The following is a 27,123-nucleotide window of genomic DNA, read 5'->3' as shown; positions in this document are numbered from 1 at the left end:
TGCAAATAACTGCTTAACTGGGGGGAAAAGCATTAATAATTTACTTTATAAGGCATATGATACTGGACGAAAGAGGATCGCTGCTGGTTCTTAATTTGGTTGTAATACGGCATGACAGGTTCAATGATGCTTTGGTGGGTTCTTAATATGAAATTCAGAAGGATGTTCAGCTCATTATAAGTTTTACCTCAAGCTGAGCAAGATGAAGCCAGAGGGGCAAGACTCAGTTAGGGGAGCCAAGAGGACTCGCACCATCAACAGTATTAAGTCATCAAAGAGGAGGTGTAGGGAGTGTGTGTGTGCATGGGCTGGCTGGAGGCAGTAAGGAGGGACAGGAGTCCTTCTTGCTGCCTCTGACTTAAGCGGCAAATGACATCCTGTTTACTGAGCACTTACTCTACACCAAGTCCTGGGCTGGGTGCGCAGACCAAGGTTTGAATCCTAGTTCTCCGCATGTGTGGGGCTTCCCTGGAAGATTCCACCTGAAAAAGCTCAGCAAAGACACAGGTGAAAGGCACGGGTCTGGCTGAATGACGAGGTCGTCCCCAGCCCTAACCACCAGTGAGTGTCCTCTTTGGCCCTCAAACTAGAATCTAACTTTTCAGCTACTCCTGTACTACTCCCGCACCCCCAGGTCCCTCCAGGGACCCCAGTTAGCCTTCCAAGATGACGTTCTTCCACCACCTCCTCTGCGGAAGAGCTACGTGAGCTTAGGCAAGCCACTTGACCTCTCTGGCCCTGGTTTCTCACCTGGAAAAGAAGATACCAGCAGCGCCTCCCTCGCCGTGTCGCTGAGAGGTGGTGGTGTGCAAGAGGCATCACTAAATGCTCCCTAAATGTCGCTGGCTGGTGGCCCAGCCTGGGTTCCCACTCACCGCCACGTGCAGGGTGCTAAGCCCCAGTTACCTCAGTGGAGAAAAAGATGAGAGCAGAAGCCTCCTCATGGGGCTCTTGGGAGGAACGAGCTTGCTAAGGCGAGTCTCAGCTCGTCTGCTAGGAATACCGCCTGAAGTTCAAGGAGTGTCCACTATATGCTGGGCTCTGTTCTTGGGGTTTTCCAGTATCGACTTATTTAACTCTCACATCGACCCTATGAAGTAGGCCCTATTATCTTCAATTAAAAGTTGCCAAGGATATTAACCAGACTTACTGTGCTGATCATTTTGTAACTTGTATAGATACTGAATTACTATGTTGTATACCTGAAACTAATATAATATTGGATGTGAATTAAACCTCACAAAAAAGGGAGAGGGGAAGCCAAGGAAACTGAGACCCAGAGAAGTTAAGTGACTGGCACAGGACCACACAGCTGGGAAGTCGATGAGCTAAGATGCTAGGCTGCCAATCTGGCCTCAGACCCCATGTCCGCCCCCACCACTTGACTTCCCCGTTGGGTCCCACTGGCCAGCGAGGCCGCTTCTTCCTGGCCCTGCAGGCTGCTCAGGAACGCACATGTCAAATGTCTACTGTGGCCCCAAGGGGGCCCCACATACAAAGGAATGGTTGCACCAGTGCTGGGAGCAACAAAGAAGGGTAGTTGGGGAGCAAGAAAATGATGACATTAAAGAGCAAATAATGTTAAATAGAAAGAAAGAGAGAAAAAATTGTAGGAGTCCTGTAGGCAGATGAAAAACAAGAGGAGACCTAGGGCCCGGGCAAGGAAGGGATGTGCCTGCCCACCGGCCCAGGTAACCAGGGCTGCATCGACGCCCTCCATGCCTTTCTCAGGCAGCTCACTGCAGGACACAACCTGACCCCTCGGGACCTTGTCCTGGGTTCAGATCCCCTTCCCCACCCACAACTGCCTGGGAGGGAAAGCAGGGGTCTGTGTCCGGAGCTGGGAGAGATGGTGGGTGGAAGACTGGTGACTTCAGGCCCTGGGTAGTGAATGTGGGCAGGAGTGAATGTAGGAGGGGTACAGCCTGCAGTCATTTCTGAGAAGTCTGACCGCCCCCCCCACATGCCATCGGATTAACAGCAGAGGGAGTCTGTTAGTCTGTTAGGACCTCATTCAGTGCCGGTCTCTCCTCTGCTCTAGGGTCTCCATGGCTCCCCACCCCATTTGGAGTCACAGCCGGGGCATCTAACGGGGCCCCAAGGCCCTGAATGGATTGGTGCCCCTCACCTTCAGACAGCCGCATAAGGATGACTAATACCAAGCGCCATGGCGGGAGGCTCTAAGCCCGACCAGAGGCTTAGGGGGCATCAGGGAAGGCTTCCCCATTCCCTGAGAGGAGTTACTTAGGCAAGGGGACAGGGAGGGCAAAGACAGCATCCCAGGCAGAGAGAAAGGGAGCGCAAACACACAGAGGTGGGTGAGCTGGGCCCTCCACTGGCTGAGGGGGGCAGGTGGGAAGGGCTAGACAGTGAGCACAGGCCTTAGATTACTGCCCTAAGGGCTCTCTCCATCCAACACTGCCCTCCTGCGCCTGAATTCTCATGCCCCCTCTGATCTCCCCGTGCCTCAGTGCACACCCAGCTCCTCCACAAATAGAACTCTATTGAGTCTGCTCCCCACCCACTGGAGCTTGTTTCAGAGATGCGCCTGCTCCCACTAGACGGAAAGCAAAGGGGGGGGAGACAAAAGCCTCAGAATGGTTGACGTGCCCTTCCTGGGCCCAGGTGGGGCAATGCCAGGCCTGAAGCTGTGGAGGCTGTATGTGTGGGCACTGGTTTCTGCCACAGGGGCACCTGTCACTCTCCCTCGGGAACGAGGAGGGGAGAAGGCTGCACTCTGCACAGAGATGGAGGACTAAGAACTTGGTGCTGGAGGAAAATGTTTGGAGAAGGCTAAAATGTGCCTCAAGGCTACGGGAGGCGGGGCTGGGAGCAAAGAAGAAAAGGGAGAGGAAGGTAGAAGTGAAAAGGAGGGGAGAGGAGATAGGGAGAGGAGAGTCAGAAGAGGGAAGGAGAAGAGAAGCTGTGTGCTGAAAAGGTGGGTGTTCTGGTGAGTTACCTCTGTAAGTAACTACCCGGAGCACAGTGGCTCCAAACGACTTCGTCTGACCTGCCTTTGGGTTGACTGGGCTGTAGTGACCTGGTGGCTCAAACTGGGTTTTGTGGCCAGCATGGCTCCTTGACTTGTTTCTGCCTTCTGGGTGCTCCTCTCTCACCTACCAGGGCCTCTCCACATAGGCTGAGCTTCTCACAGCAGGGTGGTGGCAGGGTGGTCACATCTCTTACGGAAGGTGGGACGTGGAGCTGTCAGGCCAGCTAAGGCCTCTGGTTCAGGCACAGGGTCACTTCTGCCCCATTCTGTTGGTTGGAGTGGGTCCAAGCCAGCTTCAAAAGATGGAGACATAGGCTCCATCCCTTCATGGCAGACTGCCATGACATAATGCAGATGTGTACAGATGGCTGCAGTCGTTCATCCGTCATGGGGACGGGTGTGAATGTAAAGTTCAGCAAACAAGTGGAACTTCTGGGAGGAAACCAACAGGCTCTTGATACGATTCCTAGACCAACAGGCTCTTGATGTGATTCCTAGAAGTTGTTTCAATCATAGGGACTGAACCCCAGGGACACTCTTTGAGGGCAGGGATGGTGTCCCACCATCTGTGGACCTTCCACAGCTCTCACTTGAGCCTGGTGCAAAGTGGGTGTCCCATGAGTATTTGTTGAGAGGATCTACAAGATGCCAAGCAGAAGGGCAGCCCTTCGGGGAGGGCACAAAAGCTTGTCCTCACCCCACATGAAGGGGGGTCAAATTGACAACAGGTTGTGACATTCACTAGGCCCAACATCTAGAACACCACCTGGTAGGCAGAGTGTCTCCATAAATGTTTAGTGAGTGAATAAATGATTGCATGGACTCAACTGATGATGAATACATCTCTTGGTAAGCAGCGTCTTGGCCTCCTGTAGCAGATCCTAGAAAGTGGTCATACCACAGCCATGGCAACCAGACACACCCACGATAATAAGAACAAATGACACACTGGCCACTTGAAAGAGAAGTTTCACCGAAGCTCCTGTAATCCCATAAGCTGTCACAATTTACAGATGAGGAGACAGGGGCTCAGAAATATAAAGCCCCAGTGGCTGGCAAACTGCTGTGTTTGGATCAGGACCAGGTGAATGCATCGGTTTCAACTCAACCCAAGGGGCTTGCTATCATGTGGCCACAAGGTGCAAGGAGAAGGAAACAGAGAAAAACTACCCCAGCAGCGGCCCTGCCAACTTCCGGGCTGCACGGCTGCACGCGCTCCCTCTGAAAAGTTTCACCTCTGGTTTAGCATAACCAAACTTTTAATTTAGATGTTTTCATCTCTCTCTCCAAGTAAAAATAAGTTTAAAATAATGACTGTAATAAATGAAGGTAATTAATTGTAGTTTGTTCCTTTACTGTCTAGTCAGCTTAATTTTACCTTTTCAACTAATAATGAGAAAATAATTTTTGCGCTCGGAGGGTTAATGATATGTAACTGCGAGAACTGCTAATTGCATGTTGCAATCCATCCATCAACAACCCCATCTGTGCGACTTGATTATGTTTGCTAAATTATTGCTTTGAATTATCTTCCATAAAGCAACTTTTGTAATTAGCGGGGCTTTCGTCTTGCTCTTTTCTCTGTGAGCAAGGATATTCAAACTTTGGCCATTTCAAGCTGTCTCCATTAAGCCACCTTCTTTGGCTGTCTTTGTCTCCCTGGGCGGAGGAATCAAGGCTGGCCTGTGAGCAATCAAGGCGGAGAGGAAAAGCTTCCTTGATTCACAGCAGGGCAAATTCACTTCCTCTCCGCCCCCTTCCCACCAGCACACACACAGACTAAAAAAAATAAGTAAATACAAGGCCCACACTCGCATGTACAGCATGAAAAGATAAAAGGAATGCCCAGATTCTGTGTGCGCCATGGCGGGGAGAGTGAAATTGAGGAATTAACTTGAACACATTACATTTCCAACAAGAGGCTTGCTCTAGGGAAGAAGGAATGCCCTGTGGCGTTTTATGGGCTAGTTTCTGGGACTAGGGAGGCGGTTGCCTCAGGGAATATTCCTGGGCAGTGATTAATGTGCACTGGGGAGTCCTCAGCTCCGAGCCCAGGGCCTGGTAGATCATGAGAGGAAAGTGGCGTAAAGGATGAACCCTTATTTAAAAAATTAAAATGAAAATTCGGATTATGAGCGGGTGTGCAGGTACAGTTTGTTTTGGGTGAAGAGGACGCTTTTCCTGAACAGCACCTTTCTTTGGTGGTGTTTCCCCTGAGGTATGTGTCCCAGTGGCGGCGGCAGGGTCGGGTGAGGCTGCTGCACTGGATTAGTCAACAGATCATGAGGAAAGCAGGGGTTTCAGAAATCAAACTCCAGACAAATGTAGTCCTTTTGGCACATTAAAGGGACAATGGAAAGCCATCTTAAGAAAATTAATGAAGTTCTTTGAAGATCCCCAGCTATTACAACAGTGTCTATTCAACAAGCCAAATAGGTCTGGAAATGAGAATTCAGCTTTGTCTCTCCTTTTGGCCCCACTAAGATTCTCTCTCCCCCAACACTGACTATCAGCTGTGTGCCAGACACCCTGTCAACTGCCTCTACTTAGTTCTTTAAATCCTCCTGTCAGCCACGTTTGCCAGAGAAAACCAGCTGCAGCCCAGAGAGGTCAGGAAACGCCCCCCAGGCCACACAACCACTGTAAGCAGCAGGGCTGAGACCGAAGCCAGACCTCCGTCCTATCTGCCTTGCTTCCCACCACCCTGAATATGGGTCTTCTCTGGATCATCAGTCAAACCTAAGGTTTAACTCTTTCTTTTGGTTAAAAAAATGACATAAGTCATTTCTATTTTCTACAGGGACAGAAAGGCTCCTTCTTTTGGATAAAAAGCCTTAAGCACCTAAGAAAGAGGCAGAATCCAACTCTGAGATAATGAAGGCTGAAGAAGCCAATGTTGGAGGTCATTGGTAATAGGGATAACAAACAACCAAGACTTCTAATACTCGAGGCAATTTTCTAAGTACCCCATGGGCATTAACTTAGTTCTTCCTCAATCACAACCGTATGGAGTAGGTATGATTACCATTTCATTTTACAGATTTTGAAACATGGGCACAGAAAGGTCAAGTACATTGCACAAGACCAAACAGCTAGTAACTGGCAGAGGCAAGATTCGAACCCAGGCTGACTCTGGAGTCTGTGCTCTTTGTGCCAGGCATTACATGAAACCCCTCCCCTGCATTATATCTCAGTTCATTCTCAAAACGACATGAAAAAAGTCGATAGTGTCTGTGTGCCCACCTAACAGGGAAACCGAGGCTCTCAGTGGCTAAGAGAAGCTCTACCACACCCAGCTACATGATGGAACAACCCAAAAAGTAATGCTTTGTGCAAAAAACTCAATGCCTGCCTCCAGGCTGAGTAGAGGGATCAGCTGCCTGAGAGGGCTCGTGTGCCGAGTGGCCCTCATGGGACCAGGAGCTGGCAGACGGGGAGACCTTTTTTTTTTTTTACAAAAACACAAAGCCATGAAAACACATTGCCAACATTATTAGTCTTCTTTCTGTTTTTCTTTTTTCCCCTTCCCTTCCAGCTCAGGCACCTCAAAACCAAATGAAACAATCCTGAATGGCCCTATAAATAAATAAGCATATCAGTCAACTCAGTAATAAAACGAAGGGATGAGAAATATGGAAATCAGCGACATTTGTGTAAATCCAATTACTGTTTACTTTAATATTGCCTTATATGCTTAAGCAGTTCCAAAGAGACGAATCTGAAGTAACGTGGTGCTTGGTGGACAACAGACTCAAAACACATATCTGTCAGCGGGTGCTGAGAAGGGCCAGTCCTTCTGGGCCTGCCTGCATCCCGGGGAAGATGGAGACGGGCCTTCGAGGTGGGGCATGTGAGAAACGGCCCTTCCTGCCTCAGTGCAATGTCACTGTTTTCCTAGCCTACCTCCTGCACCAGCCAGACAAGTGGACATTCTGAGAGTCTTAGCCACAAAGTCAAATCAAGAGGAGAAGTGGGGGAGGTCCAGTCCCATCTCAGGGCTCTAAGCAGGCAAGAGAAACTGGCTGAGGACAGCTCAGCTGTTGCCAGAGGAAGTAGGGCCCGACGGGTGGGACGGACAGAATGTGAACAACACTGACTGTGTACTCAGAGGGTGGGTTAGTAGAGAGGATTTCAGGACAGGCAGGTAAGTGTTTGGACTTACCTGCAAGGCTGCCTACTTCGAGAAGCAAAGCTGAGCGGAATGCTGGGGGAGAGCAAGGGTTAGCAAGTATAAGCCTCCAAAAATGAGAAACTGGCCTGGAAGGTGAGGTGGCTTGTTCAAGGCCATGAATATCATACATGGCAGAGCTGGTGCAAGGCTGGGTGACATCTAGGAGGAGGGGGGTTTCTTGGGCTCAGACACAGGAATCCCATCGAATCCAACAGAGAGCCCAGACTCATCACAACCCCACGGGCTGACCTAGAGGGAATGGGGTAGAGAAGTTCCTCCCAAGCTTCCAGAGGCTGCTGGCCTCCTCTGGCAACTCCAGGTGGGGCAGGAGACAGAACTGGGTTTGGGACATGCCAGGGGCCTTGAGTCTTACCTCAGCTTGGAAGCTTTTTAATACAGGAGCCACCATCTCTCTGATTTCCTGAAAAAGAGATCAGTGAAGAGTTCACCACAGTGCCAGGTGGGACAACCATGGCCCCTGACTGCAGCTCACTGTCGTCCCCTAGATCAGCATTTCCCAAATGTGTACAGCAGACCCTGCACTCAGTGGCACCTTGAAGGGTTCCTCTTGTATACACCTACCCAGGGACACACACACAAGGGGACATATCAAGTCCAACACCAAGTTTTTTCCCTGAAGGACTCTCGGAGCCTGTGCCACAATGCACACGGGGAACTTCCGGCAGAGGGACAGAGGAAGCAGCATTTCTCCAGTGGATCTGATCAGGGAATCCTCTTTGATGCGAAAGACCTGTGCCACTGGTGGTCTACTGTGTGTACTCTTTGGAGTGGGGACTGGAGAGGTGACCCCAATTCTCCACACCTGGGGCTACGTCACCAAAATCCCTTCACGAAAACCTCCTGTCCCTTTGGTGTTGCTCAGGAGCTATCTCCGTCAGGTCGCCATCTCTGCTTCCCCACCCAGCACTTTCGCGGCATCACACTGCATCTGCCTTTCCTTCCTCACCAGAGCACAGGGCTTCTGGCACCTTGGCTGGGTCACCACTCACAGGATTCAGCTCGGAGGAAGGGCTCTGTAAAGGTCTGAGGACCTCTGTGACGATGGGCTGCCTTTGGGAGGGAGCCTCCTATTTCCAGAACCTAATTTCCTGCTTTGCACAAGTGGCCTTGAGGTTCCAAGTCCCAAGGGCTCCCCTGGTAAACTCCTAGGAGTTCTCCCCAGTGTGCAAGACAGGAGGTTTTAAAATCAAGTGTCCCAAGATCTGAACCCTAAATGCTCCAGTTCCCTGTGAGCCCCACTGGTGACTCGCCCTACTGCCATCAGCCAGGGCCTACAAGAAACGCGCCGCACCCCACCAGGAGGAGGAGCTGGGGGCACTTGAGAGCATGGGGAAGGAGCTGACAACAGAGAAAAGCAGGAAGGAAAAGAGATGGGCAGAAGAATACCTATGCTCAGGTAAAGAATAAGACTGTATGGCTTCTGCCCTGGGGGAAAATCCCTCTCTTGGGTCCTGGGCTCCCCTCCTCAGTGACAGACGTGTCCCTAGGGCTTCTCAGAGCTGCTGATGTACAGATGTGCGCTGGGGATCTTCAGATCCTTCGGAAGGGCCTGAAGAAGGGAGTGCGTGCGAACCTAGTGCATTTGATTGCAAGAAACCACAGCAATGGAAAAAATAAGGTAGGTCAAAGGTTGTCAGCCGAAGTGCCGTCAGATGGGGAAGTGGACACAAGGGAGGCAGGCCGGGAGGTCCCATGGCAGATTTCTGAAGGGAACACAAGCCTAATGGGGGTGGCAGCTGCTCAGCTCGGTGTGGTGACTGTCACGTGGGCACGGAGCCTCTGTGTGGCCAGATCTACTGAGCAGTCTCAAAGACGCTGGAAACCCAGGTTATGGGGTAAAATCTCCTGAGATGCTAAACACTGACAACTTACTGTAAGATCTGTGGAGCCAGAGGTGTCCTTGGGCAGGACACCTCTGGCTCAGGTTCAGGACATGGCAATGCCAGGAGGGACTCAGGAACCAACTCTCCATCCCCCTAAATTTACAGACAGGGGTCCCGAGGCCCCACAGGGGGCCGGCTTGCTCAAAGTCCTGGGTGGCATGGCTGGAACCTGATGCAGGTCTACAGATTCCCCAAAGAGGCTTCTTTCAGAAGCCCATGCTCAAGTGAGTTTAGGGGATTCGAGTGTGAATGAGGCTCCACAGGGAGGGGTTAGCAGGACTCTGGGCCAGGGCACTGTCTGCCGAAGCCCTCGGGGGAGATGAGCAAAGGCACCAGAGGGCCGTGAGCTGGCCACCAGCCAGATGATGTTCTTAAGTAAAGCCTCAGCATGACTCTCCCCATCAGGAGAGACTAGCTCCAAAAATGAAAATTTTCAGAGGCACGACTATAATAGAAATGGAAACTTATTCCTCCTAATTACATAATTGCATAATTATGCAGTATTAAAATTATGTAAGCCGAACTCAAGGCTTAAAACCTGGCCTGGATTTCCCTCCTTGCCTGGGCCCAGGGAAGAGGGATGAGCTAGAAGGCTGCCTTTCATCTCTGCTGCTTCCCAGAGACTGGAGGGACAGACACAAAGCCGCTGGTACTCGTTCCGGGCAGAAAAATCCATGGAAAGACCAAGCTGTTCTCTGTTCTAAAAGGGAAGGGAAAGTCGTTCAGTATCACCACTCTTAGCTCCTGGGGTCAAACCACGGACTGTATTTGGCCTTTCTGAAGCCACGGCATAGAAAACAGATCTGAGATTCCTGCCCCTCCTCTGAGCCCACCTCTCCTAAGCTCTCACACCTTCGATTCCTGCCAGACTTGCTCCACGCACGGCCAAGTTCTAGCTAGATCCTACTTCCTTCTCTTGTCTTGAAGAATCAAAGATATTCATGACTTGGGTGAGGAGGATTTCACAGCTAAGAGACTGTCCATGTGGCCCAAGCCCTGGGTGGGCCGGCATCTTTTCCATCTTTCCATGGACTCCTCTTCCATCAACGAGATGGCATCAGGACCCCTGGAAGATTCCAGCAGGCACAGTGGAATCACCACCTCCAGGTCTGATAGCAGGAGCTCTCACCTCCTCCATGAGCCAGGCCACCTGAGCAGGTGTGGACAGGAAGCTCAGCTAACCTGCTGGGAGCACAACAGGCTTTGGGGGTGGCTGGGGCCTCCGTTTCCCATAATGGCTCTGAGGTGCCACCCAGCTGCCAACATTACATAGAGTCAGAAGGCTTTATTTTTCCTGTGTTTACTTTATCATTACTAAAAAAATTGAGAAGCATCAGGGGGCCCGAGAGAGGAGGGAAAGGAATTCACACATCCCCCCACCCCCCACCCCCCCACCCCCCACCCCCGCCCCCGTGAAGAACAGAAACAAGTCCTTTCTAGCCCCTTCTCCTGATGGGGCCCTTACATTGTTTAGGGCTGGTCATTATCTGGACCACCCTCCTGGCAGCTGGGAAAGACAAAGCTGGTGGCTGGGGCTGTAAGGGACAGGGTGGAGGGGAAGAGTGAGGCATGTATGTGGGGGTGGGAGTCGGTTTCAGAGACGGAGGGAAGGACGAGGCGGGTGGCTATAGCTGTCATCTCTCAGACGCCAATGGAAAAGCAAAATAAAATCAAGAACTCTAGACAAATAGCTTTTGCCATCAAGGCCAAGCATCTGACTTATATGAATGTGGGGAGAAAATGCGTGTTTTATAGAGCCTTCAAAAACAATGGCTCCGGTGCAGAAGCATCCTACCCTTACTTGAGACGGGGCTGCAGAGCACCACGGGGCCAAGAAACCCTGAAAGGTTGGGGGCCGTAATTTTTCTTTGGGGTTAATTAGCTTCTTTTCTTGTTAGTCACTTATGTCTACAGTTTTCAAAATATGGTTTGAACAGAGAAAAATCTGCATTCCTACTGAGTTAATTCTGTAACAGCAAATATACTGTACCTCAGGTACATTTTTCTTAAATTCCCGGCGGAGTTCAATTAAATGTTTATGAGAATGTTCACTCTCCTCCTGCCGTGCATACAGCTCAGAAGCGACGGAATTAAGCTCCTTCTGGAACAATAAAAGAAAGAGAGAGGGAGAGAAAAGAAAAAGATTTTTTTTTCCTTTTCCTTTTTAATCATCATACAAAACAGTATTCCGAACAAGTTTTCTTAACTTACAAAGCTGAGAAAAGACAGGATATTGACTCCTGGTACAAATGAATAATTTACAAAACCGGGGATGCAACCAAAAAAAAAAAATCCAGGACAGCTCTTTTTGCTGGTCTGCAGTCGGGGCAGATCGATAATCTCCCATAAAGTTGGGTGGAGTTGTTTTTTTTTCATCTCTCCCCCACCCTCCTGCCCCACCTCTTAAATTTCCAGAGGAGTGATGGCATAAGCTTGTCAGTAACTGTAGAAAAACATCTCCAAACCGTGTCAAAATAGTAAAGTGCGACATATTGTATGGGCATATCCTAGTGGAGGAAAGCGCTGTCGACAGCTTTCATATATCAGAGGTGGGAACTGTTCCAACTATGACTGACTTATACTTAAGGGTTCATAAATACGCCTCTTAAGATATAGATGGCTTTTTAATTTCAGTAGATTTTGGAAAAATGAAGGTGCCAATAAGAAGCAAGCTGACCTTTTGTGTATCCTGCAGTAAATCATTTAAGGTTCACTCCAAGTGTAAGAAATATTTTGCTGAAGATGCCCGGATTCAGGAGAAATGAATTAGGAGGTTGCCTTGCTAATGTGCAATGAAGGCGTCAGGCCAGGGTTTTACAGGACACACTGTGGAGGGGAAAAAGAGAGCGAAGGGTGCAGTGGGGGGGGCTCCAGCCTACTCGCAGTGCAGCCAATGCCTGCTGGTTGTACGTGTGCATTTGATCACCCCCTTTGCAGCTTTCTTCACTCTAACTCGGGCAGTTTACACGGGCAGTACAATTCACCGTGCGTTGTCATGGCTTCATTTGCATAATTCCAGAAATACTCTGTTTATGTGGTCTGCTGCCTTCTTGCACCATCCCAAGATGGGCTTTTTTTCTGGACCATAACTCGGGGAGCATTTCTGTATCTATCACCCGATTATATCTGCGGCAATCAAGCCCTATAATTTCCTAAATCCGGTGATGCAATAAATTTCTGCAATCAGATTTATTAAAAACACACACGCAGATGCAAGGGTGTATTTCTAGGGTGAACTCTTTAATCTAACATATGTATGATGAGGCCCAGCACCGTGTTGAAAGACCCCATTTGTCATTGCTAATATGCATTCATCTTGCACACACAATGAAACACTTTTACCATTAGATAATGAAATAAAAGTACTATTAACCGCTGCAAATCCTTTTCCCTCTAAGAGACAAAACGCATGGTAATTGTCTTATATCATGTCTGAGAGTCGGTAAATCTGCTCAATAGCAGTTTACCATAGCACCATAAAACTCACACCCATCGGAAGCTGGAAAGCCTGCCCCAAACTCAGGATGTGTGTCTGCCTATGGAGCCTTTGGGGGAAATCAGGGAGAGAATTTCTATTTTTGGACAAATGTCTAACCTCTTTGGAGATTCATGAAACCAGAAGAGAGAAGGTCCAGGCATAAAGTAGCAATTAAAATAGGCACGGGTCTAGGACGTGTTGTGCTCTCCAAGGTGCTGAAACAAATTTTGTGCTACAGTAGTAGGTGCACCAACCTGAAGGTGCAGGGGCTTAGGCCTCAAATGCCCCATGGGATTTTGAGCCAGGTGAGGAACAAGGGGCCGTAGGAGAGAGAAACAGAAACAGTTTCTAACAATCTGCAGAGGTGACAGGAAGGGGAAAACAGAGATTTTTGGTTCATCCTCATTTAAAAACAATCATTTTCCATATTCTGGTTTCTCTTCAGATCCTATAAATCTTTCGCCTTTTAAAAATAATCATTTTCCAATAAAGAAACGACAATCAACCACAACCAAAAAATTGAATGATTGGAAAGGGATATGTGTTTTCAGCAATAAGACAAATAAAAGGGAGACAAACACCAACCAGGTGGTGCAGCCAGGTGGACAGAACCTCACCTGGCAGGAGAGAAGAACCTGGAGTGTCACAGTCAATTTGGTTGTGGCAGAGTGCTCACAGTTGTCCTTAGTTTTTCTTGTCCATCTTGAAGACAAAGATGTGATTTTTACATTGCTGGAGGACAATCAGAACTGGGTCTGGAGTTGACATCACTTGGTTTCGGATGGTTGAGTATCTGACATCATGTTCTTATCTCTGGGCCACTGTCCCTCCCTGCACCACAGCAACCAATATACCTGGAGGGGGCTGGACTTGGACTCCTCATTCAAAACATCCAAACCAGGCTCTGAGAGGAAATCTCAGAGGAGGGTAAGTTCACCTGCCTGACACGACTACTCTGGTTCCCTCCACCCAGACCTCCTAGATGGCTGGTGGGTGTGAATCTGTCTGCTCTGTCCACATTTCCAATGAGAAGAGGTGAGATTAGGCTGGGGAATCAGCAGGGCCCCAGCCCTGGCCCCATGTAAGCCCAGATCTTGGAGTCTTTCCTGTTCGACCCTAGAGGAGTAGATAGTATGACTTATGTCCATGTTCAACTTTGTCTAAATATGCTCGTCCTTCAACCCTAATTTCTTGTCGAATTTCTATGGTAAGCTTACTAACAACAACAATAATAATGATCACAACTATCATTTATTGGGTGCTTACACACATCAGGCATCATGGTTAGCTCCTTGCAAACATTATCTCAGGTAACAAACACATTAATGTGTCTGTTAGGTGATTCAATCAAGGAACTAAGAAGTAAACTAGTCTATTCTAATAATTCAGGTGTGAATTATCTCCTTGGTGGATTATAAAGGCAAAATTGTAATGCTCTGCTCTTCATAGGGCTTCTACTCCACTTTCCCTCTAGCTGGGGGGGGGGGGGGGTGTTCAGGGAGCTCATTTTAAACACTATAAATGAGAAAAGCATCAAATACAGTACCAAGTGTTCAATAAATGTTGGCCGATATTAATCTTATATAAACTGAGAGCTCAGTAACCACTGCACTAGATCAGTGATTCTAACAGTTTTACATTTCACAGGTCAGTAAAAATCTCACCAAGAAAAGGAAAAAAAAACCTTAAGACCGACAGGCTAATGCCAAGTCTTACTGTGTATCAAGCAAAGACATTAAAAACCACTATCTCCCACCCTAAAAGATAGGATATTTGAACATCAACAAAGCAAGTGGGCCAGTGACAGAATTGACATATCTTTAAAAATAAACACATTTAAAATAAAAAGCTCACTGCACTGTATCTTGAAGGAACAGAAAAAACCCCTCTCGTCCACATAAACCAGAGGTGGTCTGAAGTAAAGTTTTAGAAACTGAGTGTCTGAACCACGGAGCACACACACAGCTAGACCCTCCTTTGATGATCAAGCAGAATTCCGGATCCTCGCCCAGCCCAGCCCAGCCCCCAGCCGCCAGCCCCAGGGAGCTGTGATTAACACAGCCCCAGACTTTGGGCCAGGCCCAGGCGGGGTGGAGACTCATCTGATTAACCGGCCATCAGCAGCAGACAGACAGCCCGGAGCCCGGCGCAGACCATTCAAATAATGATCATCATAAACAGCCCATTTGCAACTAAAAAGAAATAATTTTAATGAGCTTGAAGCAGATGATAGATGCAGCTGAGGATCGGGCCAATGTGCAGAGAGAAAGGAAGCTGGGATGGAGCTGTACCCAGGACTAGGAGCAGCAGGAAAAAGCTGGGGTGACAAGGAAGGGCTCTTCTGGTGGGAGGGACAGCCCTGTTGCTAGCCCGCTGTAAGCGCCCACTGCCTGGGGAATGCCCCTAGCTCCAGGTGCTGGGGGCATCGGTGCTCTGGGCAACCTGCAGGCTTAGACCCCCAAGGCACTCAGAGTCTCAGAACGTCTGAGCCAGAATTACTGTCCAAAACTTCAACTGCACACACCCCTCTGCATGCATTCTGCCATACTGATATTCCACATGAATTTCTATTTACTTAATATTTATATTTTCAAAACAACTCCTATTTCTTTCTTTTTGACTGAGATGTGCAGAGCCTCAAGTTCAGTTTTAAGACAGAACTTCACATTCTTGCAACCACTGGCCAGATCGAGGTACAGAATGTTCACATTCCTAGCACCTCAGCAGGGTCCTCCTGCCCCTTCTAGTGAGCACCGCTTAAAAGTAACCAGTATTCTTACCCAAGCATCAAAGATAAGCTTTGTCTTCTCTTGACCTGTATGTAAAGAGCCTCTCTTTTTTAAATCTAAGTAAGTGTATTTGAAAAGGAAATGTTTAATGACTAGAGAACCCCATGCCACCAATAGGTTGCAGCAGTTAAAATAAACGTTTGGTGAAAACAAGCTTGTCATTGTTACAACAGAGGGTTGGTTGGCAAGAGCTGGAGAGGCGGTCCAGGTAGTGTGCTTCCAAACAGACTTTCCTACTGTTAGAACGAGAAGGGACGGAAGGGCTGAGGCAGTGTAACCCACTGCTCCTCCTGATGTGAGTCAATCCCTTCTAAAGCCAGACCTACTTACTGCTAATAACCATCTCAGGTCCTGTCAGTGGGCACACGCCCCACACTTTGGCAAACATTAATTGAATCTGATTCTTCCATTTTAGAAATGAGGAAACAGGAGCAGACAACTTAGGCTACCTGCCCAAGCCACAGAGCTGATGTAAGAGGCTGGATTTCTTCAGAGGGGACGGTGGGTCTTGTGTGGGGAGAAAAAATTGCTGGTTATCTATGGGGAGGCAAGTTCAACCATCTTAGTTCAACTGTCTCCCCAACCAGGAGAGATTGGGACTCGCATTACAAAAATACATAATTTTGAAAGAAATTTAATACCTGATCCCAAAGTGTCAACTATGTATACGGTTTTGAGCTAGATGCTGTGTTTTTAAAAAGATTTTATTTATTTATTTTTAGAGAGAGGGGAAGGGAAGGAGAAAAAAAGGAAGAGAAACATCAGTGTGTGGTTGCCTCTCATGACCCCTCCTGGGGATCAGTCCTGCAACCCAGGCCTGGGCCCTGACTGGGAATGAAATTGGCAACCCTTTGGTTTGCAGGCCCACACTCAACCCACTGAACTATAGGGGAGACACACATAAAACACAATCTGAGTTGTGTATATGCCTGTCAGTTCCCCCAATACATGTCCACACTCTTCTCAGCTCTGAAGACACCTCCACACTCAGACACATCACCTTAATTTACACCAACTCTGAGAAGAGACCTTCTAAAAGAATGCAGTAACTGTTAGGGATCAGGGTTACGGAAGCGAGAACCGAGGGTGTTTCCAAAGCTTGAAGGGATTCGTAAAGGGAAACAACTCTTCCTTAGTATATCCCTCCCTTGCTCAAAACCCACTTAGGGCTCTCCGCTGCCCTAGGACAACTTCCGCACTTCCGATTTAGGCATCACTGGGTCCCTGCTAGCCCCTCCCACTCTCTCCTCTCCTCAGTTCCTTCCCAACCAGCCTGAATTCCTTGTAGAAATCCAAGTGCACTGAGGTCTCCCAGCAGCATGGCTCCACAGACTTCATCCCTCATCTAGATGATCTCATTCTGTCTTTGCAGTTGAAATTAGTCATCCTTTTGTCTGGATTCAAATGTCCCCTCTTCCAGGAAGGATTTTTGGACTCTTCCCTCCAATCCTGGGCATCTCCTTTGTACCTATTAACCCTTTCTGATATTTGCCCTCTGATTTTATTTTTTAAAATTCCTAGAACCTTTCCTTCAGGTGAATTCCTACGCAGAAGTTCCTTATAGAAATCAAGAGATCATAGCTAACATTTTTGAGTGCCTAATGTTATATATATGACAAGGCTGTGCAGAAAAAGTCCAGCCATTGTTAATATAATGAGAAGGTTTGTGCAACATTGATGTAACCTGACAGCCAAGGACAGTGGACTGGAATGTGCATGCGTGAACAATGATGACTTCACTATACTAGTCAGTGAGGGCAGTAGATGCCATTGAGTGAGCATGTGTACTGTGTGGCCGTTGCATTCAAAATGACTAGGCAAGTAGAACAACGAATCTGCATCAGATTTTGCGTTCAGCTCGAACATTCCTCTGTGGAAACCATTCAGATGATTGAGGAGGCTGCAGCTGTGGGCAGCTGATGATCGGCGGCTTTATCACAGCAACGTGTCTGCTTAGGGCAGTGTGTCATCACATCCTGTGCAGCTTTCCGGTGAAACAACTAATCACCCAGGGGACCCAGCTCCTCCAGAGCCCAGATCTGGCGCCCTCTGACTTCTCACTGTTCCCCAAACTAAAATCACCTCTGATAGGGAAGAGATTTCAGACCACAGATGACATTCAGGAAAATATGATGGGGCAGCTGATGGTGACTGGGAGAACTGTGTGAGGTCCCAAGGTGCCTACTTTGAAGGGGACTGAGACATCACTGTCCTATGTACGATGTTTCTTGTATCTTGTAACTTCTTCAATGTCTCTATTTTTCATATTACATGGCTAGACACCTTCTGGACAAAACTTGTATACTAATATTTATAGACTACACTAAATATTTTATGTATATTATCATATTCTGTAAGGATTTGTGAGCAAAGTGACAGTTGAGATTCCAGACCAGGTATAGAAAACCAGGATGAATAGACTTCTAAGATAGCCTCCAACTTCCCCAAACACAGACACAGAACTCTGCTTTCTCTTTACTATCGGGAGATGCAACCAGAGATGTTGGACCCTCATTCGCCCAACCATCCATCCACCTACCCATCCATCCAACCATCATCTCTCGTGCACTAGATATTAGATAAGGGAGACAGCAATGATGAATCAGATACTGCTGTATGATCCAAGAGTTCAGAAACCAAAGGAGAAAAGTTAGGGCATAAATAATTCAGGTAAAAGGGGACAAAGGCCATCATGTTGAGATATCATTCCAATGCAGGCTTGGAGGAGTGTGAAACCCTAATATATCTCCTATATTTGAGATGGGTATGGACACAAATTCAACATGGGAGAGAGGTGGAGTTTCACCCACCTCTTCTAATTAAATCACTGTGTGGTTCCCAATGTGGGCAGGGGCTGCCAGCACCCACTAAGAAGTTACCCTGGCTGGAAGTCCTTTATCTGACCTCCATCCAATCACCTAACTGACCAACTGTTCATCTACTCATCCAATCATCCATCTATCTAATCACTCACTCAGTCATCAATCAGCCATGCAGCCATCCATCTACCCACCCACCCATCTATCCACTCATCCAACTAATTATTGAGCCCAAATTCTGTGCCAGGACAGGGCTAGGTATTGGTATATAGAAATCAACCAACTAAGTCCTTGTCCTTAGGGAGTTCACAGTGCAGTGGGGAAGACAAACAGGTCAACCCTAATGCGGTGTGCCTAAGTAAGATATGATAAGTGTAAATAAAGTATCAAAGGAACACAAGAGAGCACGGTGATTTCTCGTGGTTTGGGGGAATATCTGACCTGGGTCCAGAAGGATGAGTGTGTCGAATGAATAAGCCAGACATCCCAGGCAGAGGGAATGGGATAATCGCCAATGGCCCCCTAACTGGTCTTCCTATTCCTGTCTTTCATTTTCTTCTTTTTAATATGTACCATTATCAAACACTCTATGCATTTTACTTACTTATTTGATACACTATAATGAGAACTCCATGACAGCAGGGCAGAGAATCTGGTCCCTCCCTTCTTACTAGGTACTCAGTGCCTAGAACAGTTCCTGATACACGGTAGGCACTCTAGAAATGTTTTTTGGCCAAATGAATGAATAAATGAATGCTATGTATCAGAAGCCCTGAAAGAGCCTGGTCTGTCTGGGGAACAATGACGTGGTTCAGAAACTGCAGACTTGTGTCCAAATTCTAGCTTTGACATTTAACTAGCAGCATGGCCTTGGACAAATGACTCAACCTCAATTTCTGCATCTTAACATGGGGATAAAATTTTAAGCCCATAGTGTTAGTAAGAGGATTCCTCGAGAAGCAGATTGTAAGAACCAAGTGAAGTGCTTGGCACACTGTCTAGCGTCTTCAGTGCCCATATCCCCAATGAAATGTCAGTCCCTCAGGGTGGGGACTGGGCCTGTCCTGCTCACAGCTACAGCTCTTCTGAGTGCCAGGCGCACTGTAGACACTCAATGCACATTTGTGAATGAATGTTAGAAGATACAAGCATGAGAAATCCTTTGTGGCAGAACCTAGGCAGGGCCCCCTTTGGGGCACCAAATGTCCCATTCCATGTCTCGGGTTCATGGAGCCATTCAGGGCTCTGCCATCAGAATCCCAGGCAAACACCAAGGAGGAGGGTTTTCAGGGGACACTGTGGGGCACAGGGCAAGCGTTGCCTTCAAACGGGCCTCAGAGGCCGGCTCTTGAAGGGGGCTGGGAGGGGGTGACCTGGGGTGGAGGGCACATGCTGGCCTGCCATAAGCAAGGGGACCAGGCAAGATGGATGGGTCTGCAGCCCGCTGAGATGGATAACTGAGCCGCGCTGAGAGACAGCCTGGGTTGCCAGAGCCATCCATCACTCCCTGCACCGTATGTAAATTTCAGGTGCCAAGATGTATTGGGCCAATTATCTGAGGCCAGGGCGAGGGGCGGTGTCTACGTGAAAGAGTTTCCAGCCAGGCAGGCTTTACTACATTCCATCAGCTGGGACAGGGTGATAGTTCAGTCAGGTCAAAGAGCCCAACCTTGCGGCCTGGGTGTGTGGGTGAGACTGCCAACGACTTCTTAGTGAATTTTATATAATAACTGTCCTGTAGAGCTTATTATATATACTCTGTCCATGCTAACTGGCATACAAAGGTTCACTTAATTCTCCCAATAATACTTGGCTTGCAGTGGCCTACAACGTCTGTTGAGGGAGCAAACGAATGGTCTTATGATATAGGTACCATTTTACACAAGGGGCCTGCAGAGACAAGGCCACTCGCCAAGGTCACACAGCTGGAAAGTTACATGGGAATGTGAGCCTATGTCTTTTTAGGTTCCTTGCTCCAGATACTGATGGGGCATCCTTTCCTGGATCTGCCTGTCCTCAACAAAGACTCACATGGCCTGAAAAGCAGGAGCATGATTGGGCCTGGCCAGTCTATCTGTCCATCCATCCATCTACCTAGCCACCCACTCATTCACTCACTCTGTTATTTAAGTGCCCACAACAATGTTGCCAGAACAAGCCAGACTCAGGTCCTGCCCACATAAAGGGTTTGGTCACACAAAGCAAACAGACTATTAAGGCTGCGGTCCCTCAGGCTCTGCTAGAAGCTCCCCCAGCTCTGGCTTCCAGAAAATCCAGGTGGCAACTCGCTTTTAGTTGGAAGTAGGCCAAGAGCCGGCATTTGGCAGAAAGAGCAGGTTAGAGGACTGGGGCTCTTGCTTACTGGCTCCGTGAGCTTGGGCAGACCCTTGGCCCTCCTGCATCTGGGATTCGCCACTGTTGAATGGAGCCGTGGCAACCCCTCCCTCTCAGCAGTGCATGTAGGATGAGAGGCCCATGGCTGGCAGGGGGCCCAGGCTGCAAGAGGTGTCTGGAAGGGGAGGGTGTTCTAGGTTCAAGCCTGGTGCTTGGGCTGGGGCCACCACCAGTCCTGAGACCCCAAGCTGTGGTGGGGACATTGCTCTCATCAGCACATCCTGTTAGCTCAGTCCAACCATTTTTCATCCTCTCTAGTGTGGCCCCCCTAGGCCAGACCACTGTCATCACTCGTCTGGGTAACCGCAGGAACCTCTTCATTGGGTTCCCCAGTGCTGCCCTCACCTTTCTACAGTCCCTTCCCCATGAAGCAGCCAGAGGGATCTTGTTAAACCTGAGTCATGTCCTGTCCATCCTCTGCTCACACCCCTCAATGATCCCCACCTGACTCAGCGTCAAGGCCAAAGAGCTCACCAGGACATCAAAGCTCCATGTGATTTATCTCTGGCCTCACTTCCTTCTACTCTTCCCCCACTCACTCTCCTTCAGCCGCATGGGATCCTTGCTGGCTCCTGAACACACAAGCAAGCACATTCCTTCCACAGGGCCTTTGCACTGGCAACTCCCTCTTCCTGTTCCCTGCCCCCTCCCTGCATTCCGTATGGATTTGCCCCTTTTCTCCTCTGAATCTTGGCTCATGTCACCTTCTCACAAAGGCCCATATTAACATCCTTTTAAAATAACAAGCACCCCTCCCTACCACTCCTGTCACTCTCTCTGCTTGTCTTTCCTCCACGGCACTGTTGTCATCATATATACTTCAAGCCTCACCCCTCCAATGTCAGCTCCAGAAGGACAGAGACTTTGTTTGGGTCACTGACGTATCTATCTTTAATGCTGGACACACGGTGAGTGCTCAGTACTTGCTGAATGAATGAATACACGAGTAAAGGAACAAATAAAAGATGGACTGGCCAACTTGTGTCCCAAACCCCCACCCCCTGCAGTTGTCCCCACAGTGCTCTGCCCCACCTCCAGGGCCCCACTCCCACCCTTGAGCATCAGGCAGGAAGGCAACTCTGGTCCTGCTGCAGGAGGCTGTCCTTGAGAGAGGACGCCAATCAAACACCTAATTATCTTGCCACAAACCGGGAGCCACATCCGATCACTTCCTCCTGCCCTTGATTGCTGTTTTATATTCTGGAGTTCTCAAAATGCAAAACCTCGTGGCACCAAGAAAATAAACTAGCCCCCACTCTGGTGGGTGTCAAGTGAGGGGCTGGGGATCCTTGTGTACCCTCTTAGGGCTAACACATCTGGTCCAGCTGGGCAGTAACCTTCCTCTGTTAAAAAGGGGGGAGGGCAGGCACATCAAGTGATCATTCATCCATCCATCCACCCACCCACCCATTAGACATGCATTTATTTGAGTGCCTACTATGTGCCAGGTGCTGTTCCAGTGCTGGAGATCCATCAGTGAAGGAGTAGACAAGGTCACTGCCCATGCTGTTGGGGTTACCTGGCATTTATACAGTTCTGGAGACCAGGCAGAATGACAGCAGTAAAGATAGTGACAGACGTTGATAGCCTTCTGCATGTACTAAGTGACAGACACGGTGCTAACGGATTTATAGCCGTTCTTCTCTGAGCCTCACAACAGTCCTTTGAAAGTGATGTTTCTAATCTACTTTTCAGATGAGGAAACAGAAGCTCAGAGAGAATGGGTCACCTGCCCCAGATCACAGCATACCCTGACCCAAATCCCTGGAATTACGGCACTGCCCTCTCCATCCTGAGGCACGTGTGCTACCAGACGCAATATTCTGGGACACATGCAGATCCATATCCCCGTGCCCTGTATCTACCCCAGCTGTCTGTGACAAAGAGAGGTGAGTTCTGACCAATCCTTGGAAAGATTCACCCGGGACTTGGAACATACTGAACAGTGATCTTGAACTTCTAGAACCGCACTATCCAATATGATAAACACCTGCCTTGTGTGGTTATTTAAATTTAATACATCTAAGTTAATTTAAACGAAGAACAATTACAAATCCAGTTCCTCAGTCTCACAGGCCATATTTCAATGTGCTCAGTAACTTCAGATGCTAGTGGCTACCACATCGGACAGTTCAGGTACACATCATTCACATGACCACAGAAAGTTCTACGGGGCAGCACTGCCTTACCACACCCAAGACGTGAGGGTTTCTACCATGTGTCCCACGCCCCTACCTGTCATTCATCTCTCCAAGCCCTGGCAGCTCCCAGAATTCCCAGACCAAACCCTGATTGAAATTAGGGGCCAAAAACACATGCTCAGGTCTGAAAAGACACGACCAAGTGCTGGGGAGGATGAGGAGCACCCGTATACTGCCATTGGGAAGGCGAAATGGCACCGCCACTTTGGAAGACAGTTTGGCAGTTACTTAAAAACTTAAGCATAAATTTGCCTTATGACCTAGCAATGCCCTCCTCTACCCAAGAGAACTGAAGATACATGTTCGTACAAGGGCTGTACATGCGTGTTCACAGCAGCACTATTCACAACAGCCAGACAGTGGAAATGCCCCAAATGCCCATCAACTGATGAAGAAACAAAATGTGGACTATCTGTATCGTAATATTATTTAGCAATAAAAGGAGAACAGAAATACTCAGACCTGTTACAACATGGATGAACCTTGGAACCATACTACCACGTGAAAGAAGCCGACACAAAAGAGCACAGAGCATATATAGCACATAGCATATCATCCCATTTATATGAGATGACTAGAAAATCCACAGTTGTACGAAGTAGATTTGTGGTGTCCTGGGGCTGCGAGTGGAATCGGGATGCAACTGTAAATGGGCACATGAGACCTTTTTGGGTGATGACAACGTTCTCCCACTGGATAGTGTGATGGGTACACAACTCCATAAACACTAAAAACCGAGAACTGTACACGCACAATAGGCAGATTTTATCACATGTGAACTGTACCTCAATAAAGCTGTTTTAAAAATCTCAAAAGAAACAGGAGGTAGGGAAAGCTCTGCTCGGCTGCTGCTTATAATCCATACAGCTCACACCAGCAATCTCTTCAGAGCCCTCAGTCCCTCAGACTGTCATTATACTAACAGACTTTTATGGACACGTCGCTGGGTGTCCCTGGGCCTCAGGCTCTGTGGTCAGCATTTTCCCTGGAGTGGTTCCCAGCATCCCCATGTCCCAGATGGAAAAACCAAGGGCTCAGAGAAGGCACTTCTGGCTCAAGGACACAGGGAGTGGAGGAACCAGAGTTCAGGCCAGTGTCCTGTCTGTTCCTTGTCCTACAGACCACAGAATACTGGCTCCAGTTCTCCCAGTGATGCTGGTGAAGGCTTAGAAGAACAAACTTCATCCCGTGCCCTTGAAACCGTGAGCTGGTGGCTGGGGCTTGTCCCCTGTGTCACCTGACGCTCTGCTGGCCGGGAACCATGGGGTCAATTTCAGATGATTTCTATTCTGAAGCAGCATTTTGTGGTTTTTTTCTTTCTCTTTTTTCCCCCTAGGGGTTTATAAACTCTGTCTTTTCTGTATCAGGTTGAAACTTAGAATACAGGTTGTCAGCCAACATGCCAGGCATTTTTCTAAAAATAACCCAAATTGGTTAAGCCATTTTTAAGCAACGGAACAGTCAGGGGAGGGAAAAAAGTTGTTGGGTGGGAGGAGGAGGCAGGAATTTTAAAGGTGGTTTCAGACAGTTGTTGGTTTTTTGTTTTTTTTTTGAAAGGCTTCAAACTAAGTATAAAGAAGGTCTTGTCTGAACAAGATGAATTAGACCAGCAGTCGTGAGCACCAGCCATGGGTTGGTACGGGGCTGGAGCGTGGGCCTCAGATAGGCTGCCAGGGAGGTAGTACCACCCCCTGCAGTGTGTGTGGGCCTGCAGACCATCTGGGGAGGGCTCAGAAGGGGAGGACAGAGGGGAGAGGAGAGTAGGGGACAGGCAGAAACAGGACTTTCTTCAGGAGCTTGGGGCACACAGGGAAGGGGACCCAAACAATAGAAACAGCACTGGCTGGAGTCTGCAGCTTTCTCCAGGCAGGACCACTGAAGCGCAGAGGGCAACCCGCCCCATTAGGTCAAACTCTCACCTGGATGCACCTTCCCTCGAACACACTTCAAGCACTCAGGGGTCCAGGCCGCCGTGTTCCCTGCAGAACTCAGGGGGCTGACAGGTGAGAGCCAGGGCCTGGCAGATGGTATCAAGGGCACGGCATGGAGAATGGGAGATGAGTGTCCCCTAGAAAGGGGCAGTGATACTCAGCTCTGGGTAGTTGGTGCCACAAAGGCTTGTGGGCCCAGTGGGGTCAGAGGGTCTGATTCTACACTAAAGTCCAAATTTGAAATCCAGATCTTTAATTTGAAAATCTCTCGATTTTTAATTGGTGGCAACAAATTTAGGGAAAAAACCCAACAGTGTAGCCAAATAAAACAGATTTACTGGGGGCTTTGGACACTGGGCTGCCAGTTTACAGACGCTGGTCTACCCTGTTAATCACACAGGATGAAGGGAATAAAACAATATTGGCTTCCATTTACAGTGTGCTTTTGATGTACCTGGCCTTGAGCTAAAACACCCCTGAGGTGGGCACTGTTATAGTTTCCCTTACAGAGAGGTGCACAGGGAGGCACAGAGAGGTTAAGTCATTTGCCCAAGGTCACACAGCTGAGGGGGCACAGCTGGATTCCAGCCAGAGCCCTGATTTAACCACGAGGGGATTTTGGCTAGGTGGCTGCTGGTACATGTCCGCGCTGCCCTGTGGGATGAGAGACCCCTGGAGATGAGAGGGTCCTAACAGTCCAGATGCATCACACCCACCTTTTCTAACCTGGCTCCCAGAGAGGCTGGGGAAGAGCAAGAGGAACCTGAATGTAGGCCTCTCTCGCCGTCCGATCCACCCTGGGGCACTGCCCTGGCCCAGTTGGCCCTGGAAGGTCTTCAGGAGGACCTGTGCGGTTCCCCAGAACCTTCCCCCCTCCCCTCCCCCATCTGGCCCACTGGAGCCACCCCCACCCTCAAACACACCCTATAGTGGGGGGCAGAGGTGACCACCTTGCAGCCATCATGGAGTTCCCAGGCTGGCTGGTGACCCCATACCTCCGGTTCCTCCCTCCTAGGTCCCCAAAAAGGAGCCAGTTCACAACATAACGCTCATTACCATCTCTATCCCTCCTCTTCTCGGCAGATGTGCCTCATGGTGTTACAATAGTGGGGAAGGAAAATAGAAAGAAATTTCAGAATCTGTGCTCCAAAGATATTCAAATTAGTTAATCAAGGGGCTCATTATTGCTTCTCTTCTCCCACCCTACCCAACAGCTATCCATGAAGATAATTGATCAGCTGCTAATAACTGATTACACTTCACAAGTGTTTTCTGATGCCCATTACCAGTGTGTTTAAAGACATTTTGTGAAGTTCTAATTATTTCCAATTGTTCTGCTGCAGGAAACACCTTGGAACAGTCAGTTGGTAGCTGTGTCAGGGACTTTTGTGCGGGTCAAAGCCTATGGAGACAATGATCGGGGACCTGGGTAATCCCTTCCCACCCCTCGCCTTCTTTGTCCCTCCCATCTCCCTCCAATCCATTCTCCACACGGGTGGAAGAAGGCTGGCCTCCAACCACCATCCCTCAAAGATGAGCAAGGTTCAAACTCCTTAGCACACACTTCATTCGCTCACTCACTCATTCTTTCCTTCACACACTCATTTACTTTTTTCATTTAACACAGCACAAACTCTTGTTGTCTCAGGACCCTTGTATACACTTAAAAATGATTGAGGACCCCAAAGAGCTTTGTTTACATAGATATTATTAATCAGTATTTACTGTGTTCGAAATTAAAACCAAGAAAACTTTTAAAGCACAGGAATACACATGCACACATTCCATCAGCCAACACAGTGACAATATCCCCCCACATTATGTAGCTTCTGGAAGATTACACTGCGAATTCTCTCACAACACACACACACACCAGATCGACAGTCAGGGCAATGGACTGTGGGGGTGCAGTAAGTGCAAGGGTGAAGGTTCTTAAGCAGATGGAGAAGTTGATCAGGCGCACACGAACACAGGCAGCCTGCTTGCCTCTCTTCTGCCTTGGCTCCTCCAGGCTGCAGGCCTGGGATCAGCTGTGCCCAGAGGTGTGGCTCTGGGATAGACAAAGCCTCTGCAGAGCTAATAATAATGCCGGGCGCTTCTCTGGATGTCCAGGAAAGATGAACGCATCAGGTGGTCAGAAACCATCTGAGGTGGAAAGATGTCAAAGGGGTGTCAGGATTAAGGGGATGACATGGTCGAGCAGCTTGGGTTGTGAGGAAGGGTGGCTGGAGGTGGAGGAATGTCCACCATTAATGTGGGGAGCTGCCCCTTTTCCAAGATCAATGATGAGTGTGACTGTGTAAGTAAGCAAGGAGCTGAAGATGGTCCTTCTGGTGACAGCCCCTGAGTTAGATACGATGGGCGAAATAGGACTCTGCCCTCACCCCTCACAAGTCCTAAGCAGTAATTGTTGAATTAAAAAGAACAGATAAAATAAGAATGCA

At 48.6% G+C, this 27,123-nt stretch overlaps 1 protein-coding gene across 1 annotated transcript in view; it reads right to left on the bottom strand.

The window, feature by feature from the left end:
- CUX2 (cut like homeobox 2) overlaps positions 1-11,985 on the bottom strand; it is an 84,900-nt gene extending 72,915 nt beyond the window's left edge. The window contains exons 1-3 of the mRNA XM_037052599.1: positions 11,947-11,985; positions 11,058-11,168; positions 7,537-7,584 (exon numbers count right to left, since the gene is read on the bottom strand). Of these exons, the coding sequence (XP_036908494.1) occupies positions 7,537-7,584; positions 11,058-11,168; positions 11,947-11,985 (198 nt within the window). The remainder of the gene's footprint in view (positions 1-7,536; positions 7,585-11,057; positions 11,169-11,946) is intronic.
- Between the last annotated feature and the right edge of the window lie 15,138 nt (positions 11,986-27,123).

This window comes from Sturnira hondurensis, unplaced genomic scaffold (genome assembly GCF_014824575.4).
Source record: "Sturnira hondurensis isolate 20B ecotype Veracruz unplaced genomic scaffold, ASM1482457v3 Scaffold0007406, whole genome shotgun sequence".
Classification (NCBI taxonomy): Eukaryota; Metazoa; Chordata; class Mammalia; order Chiroptera; family Phyllostomidae; genus Sturnira; species Sturnira hondurensis.
Note: the sequence above shows the minus strand (reverse complement) of the source record. Positions and strands in the feature narration are given on the sequence as shown.